At 38.9% G+C, this 21,927-nt stretch overlaps 1 protein-coding gene across 2 annotated transcripts in view; it reads left to right on the forward strand.

Moving 5' to 3' along the window:
• LOC134342345 (uncharacterized) overlaps positions 1-21,927 on the forward strand; it is a 93,521-nt gene that overhangs the window by 33,698 nt on the left and 37,896 nt on the right. Inside the window, exons 8-13 of one of the 2 annotated variants that reach the window (XM_063040349.1) lie at positions 228-407; positions 715-965; positions 2,287-3,405; positions 5,541-5,652; positions 9,884-10,018; positions 17,679-19,742. In XM_063040349.1, coding sequence (XP_062896419.1) covers positions 228-407; positions 715-965; positions 2,287-3,405; positions 5,541-5,652; positions 9,884-10,018; positions 17,679-19,742 — 3,861 coding nt within the window. Of the gene's footprint in view, positions 1-227; positions 408-714; positions 966-2,286; positions 3,406-5,525; positions 5,653-9,883; positions 10,019-17,678; positions 19,743-21,927 lie in introns of both variants that reach the window. The other variant, XM_063040350.1, reaches the window with a different exon arrangement.

Raw genomic sequence — 21,927 nt, forward strand, 5'->3', positions numbered from 1 at the left:
CGGGGGTTAATCGCACAACACAATCCACTGGTATTCCACTGCTCCTTTGTTGCTTTCCCAGAGTACTCCAACTTTTGTACTAATAATCTGAGATTCAGTCAGTGAGGATTACTCTTCAAGGCAAATGAATAAGAAGACTTCCTATTTTCCATGGTTATAGTATTTTAAATAAATCTTGGCTTTCTTCGTAGAGTTGGTGGTAAATTCTGTACTGTTATGTTTTGTAGAAATTGATTGCTGAATGTGAGAACCTACTGCAGGATTTTGATGAAATAACGGAACCTGGAGGAAGGGCAAAAGATTGTAAAGAGAAACTCAGCAGATTGAAAGACATGTTCCACATAGCTGTCGAGCTTCCCCGGCAAACTTTAAAAGCTGTGTATGATTTCTATGACATTTTTGAAAAAGTAGGTAACCTTATAAACCAGCTAGACCTTGGGGAGGATGTGGCCAATGCCAAGCTGTGTAACAATGTGCTGAATTGTATTTCTTTTGCTGACGTTAATCACTTTAGTAATTAATTGAGGGGATGGTTCAGTTCCACGTTGAGTTTCAGTTGTTCATCTAAGTTAATGGGCACATGCAATGTTTCTTTTCACTTCTGATTTTATTTTGTATTAAATCCATTATCCCAGTAGCTTTATTATGCTGACTTTTGTTTAAGTTCATTCAACAACACTGAAAGACTAAATTTTAAAACTCTCTTCCTTTCAGGTTGCTGGTTGGTATCATTTACTGTTGCAAGACATCTTTTTTAAAGAGGCGGTTTGTGATCATATGGTGCATAACTTGGGACTTCATTGCGAGGCAGTCCTATGCCTTAAACCAAGCTGGAGGGATCATGTTAACCGCTTCCTCATTAAAGCTCCTCTTCCAACTGTCGAGGAGTTGGTTCGGCTCGGACATTTGGCTGATTTCATTCCAGACACACTTCACAGGAGGAGGGGAAAGCTGCTGTCCCACCAGTAAGTCTTAGTGTTTTTGCAAAGTGCAGGGGTGAAACTAATGTAATTCACCTCGTGGGAACCTTGACATTTTGTGCTCAACCAATTGAACATAAAATCAGTTGGGTTCTAAAACCTATGAATACCGGTTTCAGTTTGTTAGATGTCCTTTTGTTGCTGAGAGTTCCTTTATGTTCTCCATTGCCTTTAGCCAGCTTGTCATAGGTTGCAATTAAAGTTTGCCCCAACTTCTTCATCCTCAATATGCACTTCTCAATCCAGAAAACCACCTTTGCATATTCAGCGTGTCTCCTGGCAGTAACTTCAAGGGAGAGCGCTTCCGATCCCTGTAGATTCCCTTTGAAGTTCTTTTGAAAGCAAGCAAGTGGTCCCAGGATTAAATTACATTTTCCCACTTAAAATACATTAATTTCCTAAACTGATTTGTTTAAGCATAAATTAAATGAGAGCAAAAATAGTGAGGTCGTGTTCATGGACTGTTCAGAAATCTGATGGCAGAGGAGAAGAAGTTCCTCCTGAAATGTGGAAATGTTTCTTCAGGCTCTTGTACTTCCTGATAGTAGCAATGAGATGAGGGGATGTCCTGAGTACTGGGGTGGGGAGTGGGGGAGGGGGAGGTTCTTAATGATGGATACTGCTTTTTTTTTTGGCATCACCTTTTGAAGGTGTCCTTTATGCTGGGGAGGCTAGTGCCCTTGATGGAGCTGGCTGAGTTTGCAACTCTGCAGCTTTTTTGATTCCGTGCATTTTCCCTTCATTCTAGATGGCGATGCAGACAGTTAGAATGCTCTCCCCAGTACATCTGTACAGTCCTTGATAACATACTAAATTCCCACAAACTCCTAATGAAATATAGCTGCTGGAGTGCCTTCTTCATAATTGCGTCAATAAGTTGAGACAGTTCAGAGATGTTGACATCCAGGACCCCTCAATGAGGACTGGTCTGGTTCCCCTGACAGCCCCTTCCTGAAGACCACAATCGATTCCTTTGTCTTACTGACATCGAGTGCAAGGTTGTTGTTGTTTTCTCATTGCTCGTTTTTAGTTAATGCAGAGTGTAACTTTGCATTACTTCACAGACTTGGTTTTAGTTAGGGTTTGGTCTCAGTGCCATCATCAGCAGTGGCACAGGGCTTTTGTAAAGAGCTTTCAGTTTATTAAACTGGCAAACCTTTAAGATTTTCATCAGTGATTATGTGCCTTGTCCTTGAGAAGATTCACAGAGGTCAAAAAAATCTTTTTGTTGGCAAGATGTCCCTTTAGTATTATTGATGCAACTAATGAGATTTTTTTAATCTTATTATATTTTTCCCATGTACAGGTGCTCAATTTTAAGAAAGTTGTTGACTTCTCCAGGGCAAGTGCTGCTGATTGACTTAGAACAAGCAGTTCAGTGGCAAGAATTGTATTTAAAGGCACTACAAAAGATATTGGTTCCTTGTGCCAGCTCGTCCATTGATACTGACATTACTAGAGGTACTGCAGATGCTCTGAAGGCTGCCAATGAACATGTGGTGCAACAAGAGTCTTTGTGTGTCTCCTCAACAGAGAAACATTTTAATAAGACTGATCCAGTTCAACACAGTGGGAGCTATTTCAACAGTCGTCATAATGACCCAAGGTTACAGTTTACTATTCCTCATGAGGTGGCCGTTGAACGCTTTAACCAGGAAGGGAAAGGGCTCAGCAAAAGGCCACCTTCTTTAAGTTCTTTTGACTCTGGAATTGATGGGACTGGGACTTGCAACTATGAGACTGTACCATTTAATTATGAAATAAACAACAGGGAGCAAGGGTTCAAAAGAGCCTCAATCTCATCACTGGTAATGGAAACTGCAAAGCTAAATGAAGAGGATAAATTTGATAGAGATAAGTCTAAGAGCCAAGCAACTGATGAATTTGGGCGCCCTGATTCATTGTCCATGTCAAGTGCAGTACAGCCCTTATTAAAGAATAATCCAAATGCTTTAAACTTTGAGATAAAGGTGAGCCGTTCAGCAAGCTTGCCCAAGAATCCTTGGGTTAGCCTTTCTGTTGACGATCTTGAGAAATCCTATGTGGTCACTATTACTCCCAAGAAACCTGCATTGGAGACAAAACATTTTGAACCTATAATGGGTGGAATCTGTAATACAGTGCATAAGAACGAAGAGGAAAAGTTGACTGGGTTTAGTGACATGACTCCCAGTCTGAATGAACAGCTCCCGATGGAGTCCACACCATTTGAGAAGTTGACTGCAATAAAGGAACAAGCTTTTGTTGATGACCAATGTGCTGTGCGTACCAGTGAGAGATTTAATCATGCAGAGTATCTCAAAGAACAGGATCTGGATCCACACAGAAAGGTTGAACATCTTGAAAATGAGAGCCCAGAAATTCTCCATGATAATTATGAATTTTGTGGATCTGGAATGTCACTCGAAAGGGGGGACAGTGAAAGGTATGACACTGCTTATATATTCTCCCTCTGACCATCGTCAAAGTACTCTATGCAAAACCACTGAATGCTCCTTGATATTTGCCAAGCAATCTGATTTTCCTGTTCCTGATTGATAGGGATTAATCATGATGGATACAAGAGTAGAGAGCACTTGGCCTGCTGGTGCTGTGGAAGTTTTCTCAATCTAGCCCATTCATTTTTTTTGCCCACAGCACTGCAATGCCTACTACTGTTAATTGTATTCACTTTTGAAAATTAAAACTGAATTTCCCCATCAGCCTTCTAGGCAGTATATTTAAAGTCCTCTTTAGCTATGTAAGAAGTATCTCATCTCTTGCTTCGGCCTCTGCGGCCAATTACATTAACGTGTTTTATTTTGGACCTTTTAAAACTCTAATGCTGCTTCTGTTCCATTGAGGAAAACTGCTGCGTCATCTTCTCTCTCAACAGCATCATCCAAGTAAATTTTCTTGACCTATTCAATGTCTTTAGAAATTTCAGCTATCCTGAAGCGTGGTGCTCAACACACTTGGACGAATTTATTTGAGTGGTTTACATAGATACATACAAATCTACAGCACATTACAGGCCCTTTGGCCCACAGTTTTGTGCTGACCATGTAACCTACTAGGTTTTGTTGGAGTTACTCAAAGGTTAAAGTTCAGTGTATTGTTATTCAACTCGTATACATGTATACCACCAAACAAAACAACGTTCCTCCGGATCTAAGTAAACAACACAGTACATACGTACAACTTGCACACAGTGCATAAAGTAATATTACCACACAAATTAACAAATAAGATGCATTTATGAAGCAAGTTTAAAAAGTAAACGGTATAATGCTATTGGCCCTTTATATGTGATGAGACCTGGGTGGTGGCAGGGAGTTCAGTAGCCTTACTGCCTGGGAGTAGAAGCTGTTTTTCATCCTAACAGTTCTTGTCTTGATACTATGGTACCTCCTGCCTGATGGTAGAGGGTCTGACTTTAGTTGGATAAAGTAGGAAATGTTCATTTGTTACTTTAGAATTTGAAAAGCTGCTCTTTAAGTGCATTGATGTGCATTAATATACTAATGTGGCATTCCAGAAAATAATGCACAGAAGTCCCATGCCATGATGAGGCTGTTTTCTGATTTGGGAGCTGCAGTGCTAGTCAGGAGGTGATGCAGTTTTTTTTTTGTAAAATAAGAAGTAGATGGCAATCAGAAATGATTCAAGGAGCTGCAGATGCCGACAGTCTGAAATAAAATCAGAAGCATGCTGAAAACATCAGTGGTGGTCTTCCTCACAATAAGAAGAATAAAGAAAGGATTCACAAGAATGCTCCTGGGGTTGGAGTTTTAAGGAGAAATTGGATAAACTGTTTTTCCCTGAAGGGAATGAGGCTGAAGGATGACATTAGAAGTTTATAAAAATCATGAGGGGCATAGCTAAAGATGGTCACAATCCTTTTCCCAGAGTAGGGGGACTAGCTCAGGAAGACATGACAGACGAGTTCAGAGTCAGAATGACATGTACTACCATCGACTATTTGTGAAATATTTTTGTGCAGCAGTGCAGTGCCCAAAGTTTCTGGTTCGATGCTATATAAATCTTGAGTCTAGGTCAAGCTCCTTTGTGGAAAGGGAGACAAAGAGACAAAGTTAAGGTTTGTGTCAATAACTCTGTCAGAAGGCGGAAAGAGAGATAGTAAAGTTAATTTTAAGTTGCAGAGCGGATGGATAGATTGAAGGGGATATCAGGTCAAATGGGACAGTTAGTGGATGAATCTGCTTTTGTTGTCTTGTGTAGCAAATTGCAGGATTGTTGGACATGTTCAGCGGGTCAGGCTGGACTAATGGAGAGAGAAAATTGGAAGCACTTGGCACGGTGAGACTTTGTTTATGCGCACAAAAGGTGAAGGAACCTGTTAGTGGACAAGTCTGTTTTGTGTATTCTAATGAATTAGAATGTAGTGAAGGAAGAAAATAAATCTAAGATGGATTCAAAAATGTTCAAAATTCTGGGTAATGTTCTTAGGGAAATGAGTTGGATTGTTTTGATGTGGGATCATTTTTTTCCCCCGGTAATGTACACTTTGTAAAACTAAGGGTTGTTTTGCATTACTTGTGGGAGCTTTGACATGTGCAGAAAACACACTGGACGTACTGAAGCCGAGATGTCTGATCGGGACATAGAGGAGCAGGAGAAGCTTCAGGACGATGTGGAAAAGCTGCTGTTGAAGACGGCTAAGATATTGGAGGTAAATGGTGAAATACTTGAATGCAATTGAGACGATATTTATTGATCGTCTACTGTATGTGTATATGCACAGGAGAAAGGAGAAGGCACCTGAATCGAGAAAGGATGAACTCTGGACTAGGTATACGTTTTAGGGGCATTACAGGGGTATGTTGGGCCATTCTGAGGGATTTGCAGATGATGTTTGGCAAATGAGGGTGTTGCATGTGTCAATTTGGACCTGTGGGATATTGGAACAGCCTTGTTGAATAACTTGGGGGATTTGGGCACTAGCAGTTTAGATGCAGAGAGCGGGGTGCATTGCAGATGTGAACTCTCAATGGGATGGAATAAAATGCTGGCATTATACTGCAGTCTGAGTTTGATAGGATCCCCCCCACCCCCTGCAGTTTGAATAGGAGAAACTAAAAGATAACTACAGAAGCCTGACAGAAGGGCTGCCAATGTTGATGGGAAGGTGAACCTAGCAAGGATTTTAGTAGGACAGCAATGGCAGGAATTTCTGGGAGTAATTCAGAAGATGCAGAAAAATTTCTTCCCATAGAAGGACCAGACTAAAGGGAAGATGAGGGACCTGTGGCTGACGAGAAATGAAACAGCATAAAAACAAAAGAAATGGCATACCATACTGCAAAAATTGGTGGGAAGCTGGAGAATTGGGAAACTTTTAACCAATAGAAGACAAATAAAAAAGCAACAAGGGAAGCAAAGATGAAATAGGAAGGAAAGCTAACCAATAACATAAGGGGGGGGAAAAAACATTTTTTCAGATGTACCAAGAATAAGCTAGGCAATGGTGGACCACTGGAAAATGTCAGTGGAGAAGTAGAAATAGGGTGCAAAGAAATGGTGGGCAAACTGAATAAGTACTTCGTGTCAGCTCTCACTGGAAGACATCAGCAACATGCCAGAAATTCAAGAGAACCAGCAGGCAAAAATTAGTGTAGTCGCTATTATAAGGAGAAGGTGCTTGGGAAACTGACAGGTCTGAAGGTAGAAAGTCACTTGGACCATATGGTCTACACCCCACTATTCTGTAAGGGATAGCTGAAGAGATCGTACAGGCATTATTAGTGATCTTCTAAGAGTCCCAGTAGTGAACATGGAAGGTATGTTTCATGTAGTGGGCAAGTCTAGGACCACAGCCTTATAATTAAAAGATGTCCTTTTAGACAGAGATGAAGAATTCCTTTACTCACGCTGTGGTGATTTTAAAATTCATTGTCACATATGGCTATGGAGGCCAAGTCATTGGATGTATTTAAAGCAGAGGTTGATAGATTCTTGATTAATAAGGGATCAAAGGTTATGGGGAAAAGGCAGGAGAATGGGGCCTTGTTCTGCTCCTGAGTCTTGTGGACTTACTGTATGGGGTCAGCCACTTTGGATTGAAATGAGGAGAAATTCCTTCACTTGGCAAATGACAAGTGAATTTGTGGCTGCTCCCCTCAATAATAAGTATACCATTTTAAATAATTTTGTGGGGGATGATCTGCCAGGGGAAAGTTGCAACAACCAGGAGTCTGGCGCTATGGCTCAGAAGGGAAGTGGGGAGAAGAGGGATGCGGTAGTGAAAGGGAATTCACTAGTTAGAGGAGAAGGCAGGAGATTCTGTGGGCATGAAAGAGATGATATATTGCCTCCCAGGTGCCAGGATCAGGGACATCTCTGATTTGGTCCACAGCATTTAAAGAGGTAGGGTGAACAGCTAGAAATGGTGGTACATATTATTACCAATGTCATAGGTAGGAAAGGGATGTGGTCCTGAAGAGAGAATAGAGGGAATAAGGTAGAAAGCAAAAAAAGCAGGACTTCAAGGGTAGTAATCTTTGGATTACTGCATGTTCCATGTACCAGTGAGGGCAAGAACAGATGAACGCGTGGCTCAGGAATTGGTGAAAGGGGCAGGGTTTCAGATTTCTGGATCGTTGGGATTGCCTCTTGGGGAAGATGTGTCCTGTACAAAAAGCACAGGTTACACCTGAACTTGATGGGGGCCAATAACCATGCAGGCAGGTTTACTAGAGCTGTTGGGAAGAGTGCATTAGCATTGGAGAGAGTCCAAAGGAGGTTCACAAGAATAATCCCATGAATGAAATGGTTAATGTACGAAAAGCGTTTGATGGTTCTGGGCCTGTACTTGTTGGAGTTTAGAAGGCTTAGATAGAGTGGACATGGAGGAATGTTTCCTATAGTGGGGTAGTCTAGAACCAAGCACAGCCTCAGAATGTAAGGACCACCTTTAGAATAGAGATGAGAAATTTCTTAAGCCAGAAGATAGTGTATCTGTGGATTTCGATGCCACAGACCACAGTGGAATACAAGTCGATGGGTATATTTAAAGTGGAGATTGATAGGTTCTTGATTAGTAAGGGAGTCAAACGTTACATGTGAGAAGGCAGGAGAATGGGTTGGAGAGCGATAATAAATCAGCCATGATGCAACAGACTCAATGGGCTGAATGGCCTGATTTTTCTCCTGTGTCATTTGGTGTTATGACAAATTTTCACAATTCTCCACCGGGGATTATGGAGATTAAATCAGCAATTTCATTTGATACAGATCATTCAGCTTTTGGGTATCAGAGGAATTGAGGGATATGGTGAGAACAGGAAAATGAAATCGAGGTCAAAAATAACGATGTTGCTTAATGGTGGTGTAGGCTGATGGGTGCTGAACAGTGTACCAATCCCATTTTTCATGTCCTGAATACTCAGTAGGTCAGAAGGATGAAAATTAATGATCCATGTCCTTTCAGAACCAGGGGAAAGTTAGAGGTGAAGCTCATTTAGATGCTGTAAAAGGGTGAAGGTACAGAGAGGGCTGGTTGAAGGAATGGTCTACAACAGGGTGGAAGGCAGAACAGATGAAATAGCAAGGTGATTGATGGTATGAGAAAAGTACAGATCTATGTGCAGCAAATGCAGGTGCAAAATCATTATTTAAAGCCGCAGAGGAACATAGTGATTCTTAGAAATATTTATCTGAAATTTCGGAACTCAAACATTATATCAAATTGGAAGATAAAAATTGGGAGGTATATGGAGGGATATGGTCCGTGTGCAGGTCAGTGGGACTAGGCAGAAAATGGTTCGGCACAGCCAACAAGGGCCAAAAGGCCTGTTTCTGTGCTGTAGTTTCTATGGTTTCTATAAGGAACTGACCTATAACTGCAGAGGTGAATTAGCAATACCTAGAGGAAGTTTGGATGGAGCGTGTCCGTACTCTGTTGTTTTTGATGACTTTCTATCCTACAGAACATGTGATTTTGGAAGACGACATTATATAACACGGTAAATCCATTGATCTTCCTGCTAATATCATGCCCATGATTTTACGATAATGCTTACTGTTTTATCCGCTCGCTCCTTTCAGCCATGACACAGGCATCTACGATCTTTAGTATTTAACCCAAGTGGTTATTGTGAATGTGTCCCACTACGCCACAAAACTGCGGAGTAGGATTGCATTCAGGCAATGGAAATATAGAAACTGGGAAAAGCAAATATTCATAGAAACCGGGGTTGCTAGAATACCCATGGGAGTTGATAGGATTATAGTGGGTAACAACGTGAAGATAATTCCGGAAGAATTGGGACAGATCACAATGGTCAGCATTTGTTGAAATTTTGAAACCTAATTAATTTAAATTTCACTGGAATGAACAAAAGCTGTTAACAGTACTCTTTGACACATTGGAATAATTGAAGATGGTCAAATGCGTTTGTACAATCCTACAAATCATATACTTCTTGCGGTGATGTTACCTGAAAAAATCAAGCAAATCTTGCACCTAAAAATGACTCTTGCCTTTTTTTCTTATTCAAAAACCTGTGTACTTCAAAAACGCAAACAACAGGAATTCTGCAGATGCTGGAAATTCAAGCAACACACATCAAAGTTGCTGGAGAACGCAGCAGGCCAGGCAGCATCTCTGGGAAGAGGTACAGTCGACGTTTTGGGCCGAGACCCTTCTTCAGGACTCAATGACTCAATGAGACCTGACGAAGAGTCTCGGCCTGAAACGTCGACTGTACCTCTTCCCAGAGATACTGCCTGGCCTGCTGCGTTCTCCAGCAACTTTGATGTGTGTTGCCTGTGTACTTCCATCACTTTCTCTTTATTTAAGAGAAGAGCATACACGCTGTAATTTTTTTTTTATTGAGAACAATTAATGTGTGGAATATCAGAGGTTTTACAATATTTGTAGTGATGCCATCTATTGTACCCAGGAGGAAGAATCTGTGCTGAGACAAGAGAAGGAACTGGAACTGCTCTTGCAGTTAGAAGAAGGGGAAAGCAGTGATGACCCTGAAGAGAACCACTCCATATCTGACAAGTCTCAAGGGACCATGAGCAGCGGACAGGTAGAGCTCTCAAAGATAATTCTGTCAAGATGTTTTGTAATCTCGATAGACAACTATTTCAATTACATGCATTTATAATAGATTAGTATATGAATCTGGTATAATAATTGTGTTGCATATTTGAAAATACCACTGCATTTAAGCATGACAGTATTTAGTTCAATACCTATTTAATATCCTTTGCAAGTACTGATCTTCCAATGAAAATTTCAGTTGGAAATTGTAACAGCTAATTATTGGAGGCCATGTTGCTGCTGTCATCAGGAATGATGTACAGAAGCCTTGGATTCCACACCATCAGGTTCAGGAACAAGTATTACCTTTCAACCATTTTAGTTTCTGAACTAAGATGGACATCTTCACTCATTTCAGTACTGAACTGATTCCACAACCAATGTACTCACTCTATAACTCATGTTCTCAGTATTTATTATTACTGTTATTATTTTTGTATTTGCATAGTTTGTGTTTGCATATTGGTTGCTTCTCAGTCTTTGTGTAGTTTTTAATTGATTCTATTGTATTTCTTTGTTCTACTGTGAATGCCTGCAAGAAAATGGATCTTGGGGTAGTATATGGTGACATGATACGTACTTTTGATAATAAGTTTAGTTTGAACTTTGAACCTGGCAGATAGCTTTGCCTAGTCACTTTGTGTGTGGATATCTCTTGCCATTTTTTGTCTATCTATTATAATTGAAGAATAGAAACTAGTCCGAGAACTGTGTTTCCAGTTTCCTGACAAGTACCTCAAGCTCCCTACTCTCATATAATGGCCCTTTTGGAGAGCATCTAAACTTGTCTGGAAGCAATAGGTCAGATGCTTGTGTATCCTGCACAACGCTCCATACACCAAGCCCCATGTTAGAGATGTGTTGAACTGGCGCAGGTATTGTTCTCTCCCATTCCAACCTGCCATTGTTTTTTTATATTTGTCTGGCAAAATATTAAATGAAGTAACATTTTAAAGTGTCCCAAAATGATTGAAAGTTACATTAATTGTCTGGTTTTGTTGTCCCTAAATGCCAGTTGTACCTTCCAGGAGCCAGGAAATGATCTGATACAAATTTAAAGGGGAAAAGTGGCAAAGAACATTTTGTGCTCAGGCTGAGAGATGAAACCTCGGAATTCCATTTCCACTCTGATACCGAAAGCCAGCAGAGAGGTGCAGCAATTGGTGTGCTGTCTCCTGGTCCTGGAGAAACATTTTTTAACTCTGACCAGGAGAGGGATGGGTTTTTTTGTGTGCAGTTTTCATATTTCTGTGTGATCGTGTGGGTTTCTTCTGACTGTCCCAGGTGGGGAAAAATAACTAAAATGAAGTTAATGGACATGTGTGAGAGACTAAGTTGTAGGGAACTGAGAGCAGGTGGGGCTTGAGATATTTTTCCCCTGGCAGCTAAGGTGGATCTGATGTGCAGGCTGGTTTCCTCCTGTGTCATTATGAATATAAATGGTCATCAGTCAAGTAAAGCACACATCACTGACAGGAAAGACCAAAACCTATTTAATATCCTTTAGCAATGACTTTAATTTAGGCTTCAGAAGATTGTGTTGGATTACCAGGCATCCATGTGTTTCTCTGGAATGAAACTCCATTTCCATTGAATTATGCCTAATTTCACCCCATCTCCAGCCTGGTTAGTCTCACCTTCCAGGTAGGATGAGCTGGGATTCAGGCAAATTGGTTGATGGGATGTGAATTGGCAAGATCACAGTACTGTTCACTCGGATTATTGCTTTAGGACTTTCCGGGGGGCACTCATGGAGTGAGCTGTACTTCGGCGTCGCACCATTCCCTTTATCTTTTGTACATGTAACCACTCTTATTTACTTTACCTATACCTACACTAAATGATTTATACTACAAATATGTCTTTGAACTTTGATTTTTACTTACTGAAAATGCATACCAGAGGACGAGAAGTTAAAAACGGAAAGGGCTCCGGCGGGAACGGAAAAATAGTTGGTGATCCTGAAGCATCGAAGGAGGCTCCTCTAACTGTTGAAGTAATGAAGGAACTTCTAGAGACTACACTTAATCAAAGACTCGCTGTACTTGAAGGAGTTTTGAAGAGGATTCAAGATGATGTTAAATCATTCAGACGTGAAATTGATCAACAACAAATTAGAATCTCGGAACTAGACGAAGATAGCCGCAAAAGGGATCGAAAAATTGAATCTCTTGGGGGAAAAAAGTCTAACTTTCGACAACTCAGCAGTTGGAGCGTTATAAAGCCAAGATTACCGATCTTGAAAATTGCTCTCGACGACAGAATCTGCAAATAATCAGTTTTCCTGAAGATGTTCAGATGGGAGATCCTATTAAATACTTTGCTAAATTGTTAGCGGATGTGTTTGGTCCAGATATATTGGAGGAGCCCCCAATGTTAGACTGCACACATCGTTCTGTACGTGCTAAACCAGCTAAACCGAGGCCAGTCATTATTCGGTTTCACTATGTTCATGTAAAGGAACAAATGATACGAGCTGCTTGGCAGAAAGGCATGATTGAGTTTCAAAGTTTTAAATTTCGAATTGTTGAGGATTTCAGCCAAGAGATATTGAAAGAACTAATGGCTTTTAAACCACAGATGTCAGAATTTTATCGTCAGGGCTATAAATTAGCGTTGCTGTTCCCAGCTTGTTTGAGAGTTGTTATGCTGGACAATTCTCATCATTTGTTTAAAACTCAGACCGAAACTCAAAGTTTTCTTGACAATTTGTCTTCATCTGCTGAGGACTAATTAATGCACTTTTTTTTTCTTTAATCTGTTTTTCGTTTCCTTTTTTGAAAAAAAGTTAATATTTAGCTTATAGATTTAGAATTTTATATTCTGAGGGTTCTTCCCTTGATTTTATAGTGTAGGAACTTTTTACATTCTTAAATGATAGTACTCTGTTAGTGGTTTGATATATCTCACTTTTAATATTTTTTTCCTTTTGAGAGCAATTTAGTTACAGTTTTAATGTTTGTTTTCCCTTTTTTTGAAACATTACTGGAGAAGTATTATATTTTAAGATGGTGGATTGCTTCCTTCTTCCCAGAATTCTCTCTTCTTGCGTCACTTCCGATCATTTATATACGAAAAACTAATAATATGAACTGGCGCTTGGTCTTTTTTTTTGAAATATGAGTAAGAAGTAACTATGTTTGTAACTGTAATCTTTTTCTTACATTTATAGTAACTTTTTTTTCACTTTTTTGACTATGGGTGGTGTTTCTTACGATAAATATAATTCTTTTGGGTTGCCTTCTGGAAAGATGGGGTTAGATTTAGTTGTAGATGTAGCTTTGGCCACTTTCTGGCTTTTTTCTGGGTTTTTGTGGCGGGGGTGGCATTTTTGTTCCTATTTTCAATTTAGTTTTACTCCTTAAACGGGCTGACCTGAAACTACCAAAATGTCTGAAATGTTGTGATTTCCGTTCCTCTTTGGACTTTCTTTCCACTTCCGGGGTCATGAGTTTGTATTCTGACTAACTCTTTACATACCTTATGCTCGACTTCAGTACTATGGATAAGATTATTAATTTGCTTTCTTGGAATACAAATGATTTAAGCCACCCGATTAAACGGAAGAAATTTTTTTAAGTATTCTATAGGATGAATGCTCACATTATCTTTGTACAAGAAACTCATGTCCGGAAAGAGGATAATCTGGGTTTTTTTAGGTTCTGGAAGGACCAACAGTACCATTCGAATTCACAGGCCAAAGTAAAAGGCATTTCTATTTTTATAGATCCGTCAATATCATTTTTGCATTATGAGATGGTTTCAGATCAGAATGGTAGACTTTTGTTAATTACTGGTTTGTTATTTAACAAAAAAGTTGTTATGCTTAATGTTTGTGCCCCAAATGTTGATTGTCCCGAATTTGTTAAGAATCTCTTTACATCTCTTCCTAATTTAAATGATTATATGTTGATTATGGGGGGAGATTTTAACTGTTGTTTAAATCCTCTGATGGATAGATCCATGTCCAATCAAGTACTTCCGAATAAATCGGCTACTCTTATTAACTCTTTTATGACTGACTCTGGAATCTCAGAAATTTGGAGATTCTTGCATCTCAACGAGAAAGAGTTCTCATTTTTTTCACATGTATATCATCACTATTCAAGAAATGATTATTTTCTTATTGACTCTCGATTAATTCCACTTGTTATTGACTGCAAATATGATTCCATTGCTGTTTCCGATCATGCGCTGTTGAAACTACCTATTAAGTCAAGGGATTCATCTTCTAGTTCTAGACAATGGAGATTTAATACCACTTTGCTTCAGGATTCAGATTTTGTTAATTTTATTGAGGAACAGATTAATTTTTTCTTTACAACGCATTTTACGGAGGGAATTTCCATCAGGACACTATGGGATACTTTTAAAGCATACATTTGTGGACAAATTATTTCGTATACTGCTGGATTAAAAAAACGAACTAATAATGAAATACTTAAACTGGTTGACAAGATCAAAGACATTGATAAGAAATATTTTGTAGCTCCTAATCAGGACCTTTACAAAGAGAGAGTTGAACTTAAAATGGAACATAGTCTATTACTATCATCTTTGACTGAAAGCCAATTAATTAAAACTAAAAGTCAATTCTATATACATTGGCTAATCAATTGAAATTGGCTTCGGTTAAGCGCCAGATTGTTAAGATTTGTAAAAAAGATGGTACTCTGACGGTTGACCATGCTGAGATAAATAAATCCTTTCAAGAATTTTTTACCTCCCTATATCAATCAGAATTTCCTGATGACTCCACTATAATGCATGAATTTTTAAATGAATTGAATATTCCAAAATTATCATCCAATGAACGTTTAAAACTAGATGTAACTATTACGGTAGAAGAAATAAAAAATGCTATTTCTTCGATGAACTCGGGTAAAGCACCTGGCCCAGACGGATATACAGTAGAACTTTTTAAATCTTTCTCTACTATACTGACTCCTTGGCTATGTAGAATTTTTAGGGATGCAGTATCTATAGGTAAATTACCACAATATTTTTATCAAGTTTCTATTTCCCTAATTTTCAAAAAAGATAAGAATCCTACTGAATGTGCATCTTATAGGCCTATATCTTTATTGAATGTGGATTCTAAGATTTTTTCTAAAATACTGGCAACGGGATTGGAGAATGTATTGTCTCAAATTATTTCTGCTGATCAGACTGGATTTATTAAAAATCATTGTTCGTTCTTTAATATTTGGAGATTAATGAATATTGTTTATACTCCTTCACCCAGAACTCCAGAACGTGTCATTTTATTGGACGCTGAGAAAGTCTTTGATAGAGTCGAATGGACATATTTGTTTAATCCGCTTGAGAAATTTAATTTTAGTCTGATATTTATATCTTGGATTAAATTGATATACCTTACTCCTTTGGCTTCGGTATTTACTAACAATCAAAGATCTCCCCTCTTTCATCTATTCCGTGGTACTAGGCAGGGTTGCCCTCTTAGTCCACTACTATTCGACATTGCCTTGGAACCGCTAGCTATTGCTATTCGTGACTCCCCTAATATATTTGGTATTACCTGTGGAAATGAGAGACATAGATTATCACTATATGCAGATGATCTACTATTGTATATTTCTAACCCGGGGAAATCCATTTCGGCAGTTTTAACTCTGCTTGCTCAGTTCAGTAGTTTTTCTGGTTATAAATTGAATCTAGGTAAGAGTGAACTTTTTTCCATTAACTATACAGGCTCCCATTTATAGATGTTCACCATTCAGAGTGATTACTGACTACTTTACTTAGAGTCAAAATTGCTAAGAGACATAAGGATTTATTCAAGCTCAACCTTTTACCGTTAATTAGTCAGGTTAAACAACTGATTACTAAGTAGTCCCCATTGTCTCTATCACTGATTGGCTGAATTAATGCTATTAAAATGATTATTTTACCTAAATTTTTTATCTATTTCAAGCAATACCAATTTTTATTCCTAAAACTTTTTTTGATACTATCGATTCTAAAATTTCCTCTTGTATATGGCAGAATAAAAATCCCAGGTTAAGAAAAAAATATTTACAGAAGTCCAAGAAAGATGGTGGTTTAGCATTGCCTAATCTAAGATTCTATTATTGGGCAATTAATATTCAATATTTAATATTTTGGACACAAGATTGGAATATAATTCCAAGTCCACATCGGGTAAACCTTGAAGGTTACTCTGTACAAGGGTTCTCTTTGGCTTCCATTTTAGGAACTTCACTGCCTTTTGTATTATCTAAATTGAATAAACAAATGGTTAATCCAATAATTAAACATACATTACGAATATGGTTTCAATTTTGTAAATTTTTTGGTTTGAACAAATTTATATTATCAAGCCCTATTATATCTAATTTTTTTTTCAACCCTCGGTTATGGATCAAGGCTTTTTGATATGGAAAATGAAAGGTATAACATATTTTCGTGACATTTCTGGATAACTGTTTCATGTCTTTTGAACAGTTATCTAATAAATTTAATTTGCCCAGATCCCTTTTTTTTTTTTAGATATTTACAAATAAGAAACGTTTTAAATACCACGCTGCCTACCTTCCAGATCTCATTCCCTACTGATATCATCGATAAAATTTTAGGTTTAAATCCCTTTCAGAAGGGATTAATAGCATCTATTTATGATATAATTATGAAATTACAGCCAGGTATAACTGATAAAACTAAAAATGAATGGGAAAGGGAACTTCAACTTTGCCCAACCATAGAGAAATGGGATAAAATTTTTCGATTAGTTAGTTCTTCCTCTATATGTGCCAAACACTCGCTGATACAATTTGAAGTAGTGCATAGGACCCATATATCTAAAGATAAATTAGCCTGTTTTTATTCCCATATAAATTCTATTTGTGACAGATGTCACTCTGAGGTGGATTCCTTAACTCGTATGTTTTGGTCCTGTCCTCTTTTGGAAAAATTCTGGAAAGATATTTTTGATATTATCTCAACAGTTTTGCGTTTTGATTTACAACCCCATCCTATTACAGCAATTCTTGGTTTGCCAATGATAGAACATAGATTTTTATCCTCTTCAGCCTGTCAGATGATCGCATTTGTTACTTTAATGGCCAGAAGATCCATTTTATTGAACTGGAAGGAGACCAATCCTCCTATTACATTCCAATGGTTTTGCCAAACTATATCATGTTTAAATTTAGAAAAAATCAGAAGTGACATTTTTGATCCTTTGGTTAAATTTGAAGAGACTTGGAAACCACTTATTCAACATTTTCAGATGTAATTTGACCTTTCCGATTCCTTCTTATTAACTTAAAATATATGAATAGAGGAGCGGAGTTGACAACATTACTGAACGTGTTCGATTTAAGATATCGGTTTAGCCTTGTTTTGTTCTGTTTGCTTTTTTTTGGGGGGGGTTTCTTTGCATTTTTTTTCTTATTATTTTTTCTCTATGATTAATTATATTAAAAGTTTGGAAGTCTATTATTCCTGTATTATTTGAAATCTTTTTTATATATGCTTATCAACAGCAAGATTATTCCAATCTCTCTGTATCAATATTGTTATTCTGTTTATAATTTTGGAAAATTAGTAAAAAGATTTAGAAAGAAGGAAGGTTATTGCTTTGGTTTATGCCGGTCTCACTTACTCAGATGGAGTTTTTGTTGCAGGTGATGATGTCTCTGAGTGAGCTTTCAGAAGCTGGGGTGATTGGATTGGAAGACTATACCTGGCAGGAAACGGGACAGCATGAATTTTGCTGCAGTTGCATGTGCCCACATTTAAAATGTGATGTTGAACACGTACGGGGAGAAAAAGGATCCAAGCATTACAGCAGTCTTTGTGCTACAAAGTGTATTGCTGCCCCATCCGTTCCAGGGTCACATTGGGTGCACCACTGTGATTTCAGGTTACTGCAAGAACTGAAAGAACTTAATCAAATAGAGGACAGAATTCTGGAAGAGAACTTGAAAATAAGAGAACTGTGTTGCTCTGAGGAGGAGCAGGAAGCTGAAGTTCCAATTTTACATATGTCAAGTGCAGGCCGATCAAACGTCAGCAATGATAGAACACAGTTCTTGATGGAGCTGGAGAGGGAAAAGAAGGAGGTTGAGAAAATGGAGCAGAGTCTGGTGAGGGAAGAGAAAGTGAGACGTAAAACTTTGAAGAAGCAGCCGCAAATATCTTCGAGGACAAAATATGGGAACCAAAAGAAATGTACAACAAAGTCTTCAGCACAGGGTGTGATTTCTCACTTAAAAGCCAATCGGGCTGTTGAAGTAAAAAACCATTTTCCTTTCACAGGAAGCAGGAATTTAAAGTCCACTGATAAATGCAAGATCAATGCCATCAGACCAGACTTGCGTCAGGACCCCGCTTGCTTCAAACATTCTCAGGCCAAATTGCAGATTGGTCATAGCACAAATAAAGTCAGTAAACCAGTCCAATCGAATAAAAGCTGCCTGCAAGACTATAGTCTTGATCTGACTATAAATAATATTTCTGTCCATGAAGAACAAAATCCATGTATAATTGATGGCCAAATATCTACTACTCCACATGATGAAACCCCTGTACAGTCAGATAAAACAGAACACAAAAGTAATACAGGAATCTCAGAAGAAGCCCATGTAGAAAACGGGCGGGAGATTGCTCCAGATTGGTTGGTGTTGACAGATGAGTGCAAGGAACAGTACGATGTTGATGGTGAGGCTGTCTGTTTTAGCCTAGCACAGGGAGACAGTGAGAAAAACGGCTCGTTGCATCTTGAAGTCGACAGAAATGGAACTCTTAGGCAGTCCGCTAACTCTCCTGAGCATGAAATTGGTGACGGTAAAGAAAACTGTGGAGCAGACTGCAACAACCAAGGAGACGCAAATGCACAGACAAACCAAGAGCCAAAACCAGTACTGCGGACCAGTGTTACTGGCAAAGTGGAAAAGCTGTCAGCTCATGTAATTTCTCAGCAAAACTCTGACAGATCTCTTGGAGATACTGTCAGGGCAAAATGTGGTAAAAAGGGCCAGCAAAGACTTCCATTACCCAGACCCAGAAAAACTGCTAAGCAGTGCCAAACCAAAAGTCGCCCAGAACAATACTGGGAAGATTCAGATCCTTTCTGGAAATGTACTGAACGTGCAGAAGCTGCTACATTTGTGGGCACCTGCTCAATGTCAAAGGATCCCAGGACACAAGTGCCTAATCCCAGTCTTCAAATCAGGAACAAAAGTTCATCAGGAGACCTCAAAAGGGACATGATGGGTAAAAATTCAATCACCCTGTCTGACAGCTCGGTAGACATAAAGATCGAGCAGGTAGATTGCAAGGAAGCTAATTCCAGTACTGAAGCATGCTCTACATTTAATTCCACTGAGAATAGAGAATTATCTTCTTGGAGAACAGATTCCCAATTGGTAAATACAGATGTTTGTGACAAAGGTAAATGTAATGAACAACACATCCTTTTATGTAATGATGTAAAACAGGAAGCTGGTACAATTTGCAGTAGCAGCTTAGAATCAAGAGCGAGTTGCATACCTGAAATGTTGCATTGTACTGAATCCATAAATACCGGCACTCAGGAGGGTTCAGTACGTATGCCTGATGATTCAGTCCATTTACGTGACATTACAAATCAAGACATTCAACCTATATTTGAAGACTGCCATGCCAGAGTGTCTGTGACGTATAATACGGCAATGAGTGCACAGACTTTCCAAGCATCCGTTTTCAAGGTAACAGCATTTATTTTTTTTAAATAAAGACAGATATTTGTCTATCATGGTTGTGATTTGACTTTTGTGAACTCATTTAAAAGATAACAAGATTTTCAGAATTGAGGTTTTGGGCTGAATTGGTTAATTTTGAAAGACTAATGAAGCATGAGCTTCTGACTTGATTTTAAGTGCAATGTCTCCTTTAGCAGCATTTAGTGGGCTAAATTTTGGTAATCTGGGGAAAGCTCTCTGATTAACCAGAAATAAATTTTCCACAATGTAGAGTGAGAGGTCAAACATAATGAACATAGAACGTTACAGTTGAGCACCGACCTTTCAGCCTACTATTTTGTGCCGGCCTTTCAAACTACTGGAAGATCAATCTAACCCTTCCCTCCCAAATAGCTCTCCATCTTTCTATCATCTATGTGCCTATTTAAGCATTTCTTAAACGGCCCTAATGTTTCTGCCTCTACCACCACCCCGGCAGGATGTTCCACGCACTCGCCTCTCTCTGTGTGTAAAACAAAATGAAAATAAACACACCTCTGACATCCCCCTGTGCTTTCTTTCAATCACCAGAAAGTTTTGCCCTTTTGTATTAACCATTCCCTCCCTGTGAAAATAGTTGCTGGCTGTGTCCATGCCTGTTATCATCTTACAGATTTCCATGAAGTCATCTCTCCTCTTCACTCTATTTCCCCACCCCCCACCCACCCCACTTTGCTCCAGAGAACAGCCCTAGTTCACTCAATCAATACACATAAGATGTGCTCTCTAATCCAGGCAGCATCCTGGTAAATCTCCTCTGCACCCTCTAAACCAGGGGTTTCCAGCCTGGGGTCCACAAACCCCTCAGTTAATGGTAAGCGTCGGTGGCATTAAAAAGGTTGCGAACCCCTGCTCTAAAGCTTACTCATCTTCATACAGTGAGGCAACCAGAACTGAACACAATACTCCAAGTGTGGTCTAGCCAGGGTTTTGTAGGGCTGCTACATTAGTTTGCAGCTCTTGAACTCAATCCCTTGACTTACGAAGGCCAGCACACCATATGCCGCCTTAACAACCCTACCAACTTGTACGAGAACTTTGAGGGATCTACGGACATGGATCCCAAGATCCCTTTGTTAACACTGTTTTTAAAAAAATAAATGAAGAATTAATGTTAAGATGAACAAAGTTTGATGTTTGAAGAATGTTTATCATTCATGGCAGCAATAGAGTGAAGAGGAAAGCTTGTCTTTTAAATTTTCTGCTTGTATCTAAATCAGAAAACAAAAAAATTAATTTGACTTGGCAGTATTGTCAGTGCCCATTTCTGTTTAACTGTGTATGGGCATTGTTATCAAGGATAACGTTAATTTCCCATGCCATGCATTTCAAGTATAGTTAACAGTCCAGTGCACTGGGGTGGATCTGTATTTGCTGATAAACTAGAGTGGGTAAGGCTTGATCCATTATTGTAATGGTAGCCTTTAGTTTCAAGATCATCTTTTACTGGTGCTCTATTTCAATCCTGATGCATTTAATTAACTCAGTTTTATTTCTGCAGCTACAGGAAGGATCTGTACACAGGTCTTAAAATTAAATATTTTCTTTCAGCCGTTTTGCTGAAATCTGGGTTGCTGCAACAACAGATTGAGGGCTTATGTCTTCCTGGTCGCCATCTTGTTATATCAAGATGGTATTGGGTGAGAAGGTGCGTCGAAGATGCAGTTATGCCATATCTTTCAAATTCTGAGGGCTCTCCAAAGTTCTTTGAGGCCAATGAGGTCATTTTGGAGAGTAGTTTCCATTTGTGGCCAGAAGTTTTGACAAACTCTACGATAAATGACCAGTGAAACTGGCATAAAAGCAGAAGGTGCTGGAAAGAGACGAGCAGTTAACGTTTCCAGTCAACAATCTTTTTATAAACACAAAATGTTGGCTCTTATTTCTCTCCTCCCACGTGCTGGGTAGAAGCATTTATAATGGTTGAGCAGGAGTCTCGCAGCACCAACCTGAATGTTCAGGATGCTCCATGTTATTGTGTCATGTTGGCTCTCTATAACCTTCATTGCTTTATTCTTAAAAAGGTCAATCCCGAAACTGTTGCAAGTTAGTCCACCAACTACAATTTCATAATGCCTGATTTAATGCTCAAATCCCTGGGAGGGTTTGGGAAGATGTGCAACCTTTTAACTGATGTTTACTTCTCGTCTCT

This window comes from Mobula hypostoma, chromosome 2 (assembly GCF_963921235.1).
Source record: "Mobula hypostoma chromosome 2, sMobHyp1.1, whole genome shotgun sequence".
Lineage (NCBI taxonomy): Eukaryota > Metazoa > Chordata > Chondrichthyes > Myliobatiformes > Myliobatidae > Mobula > Mobula hypostoma.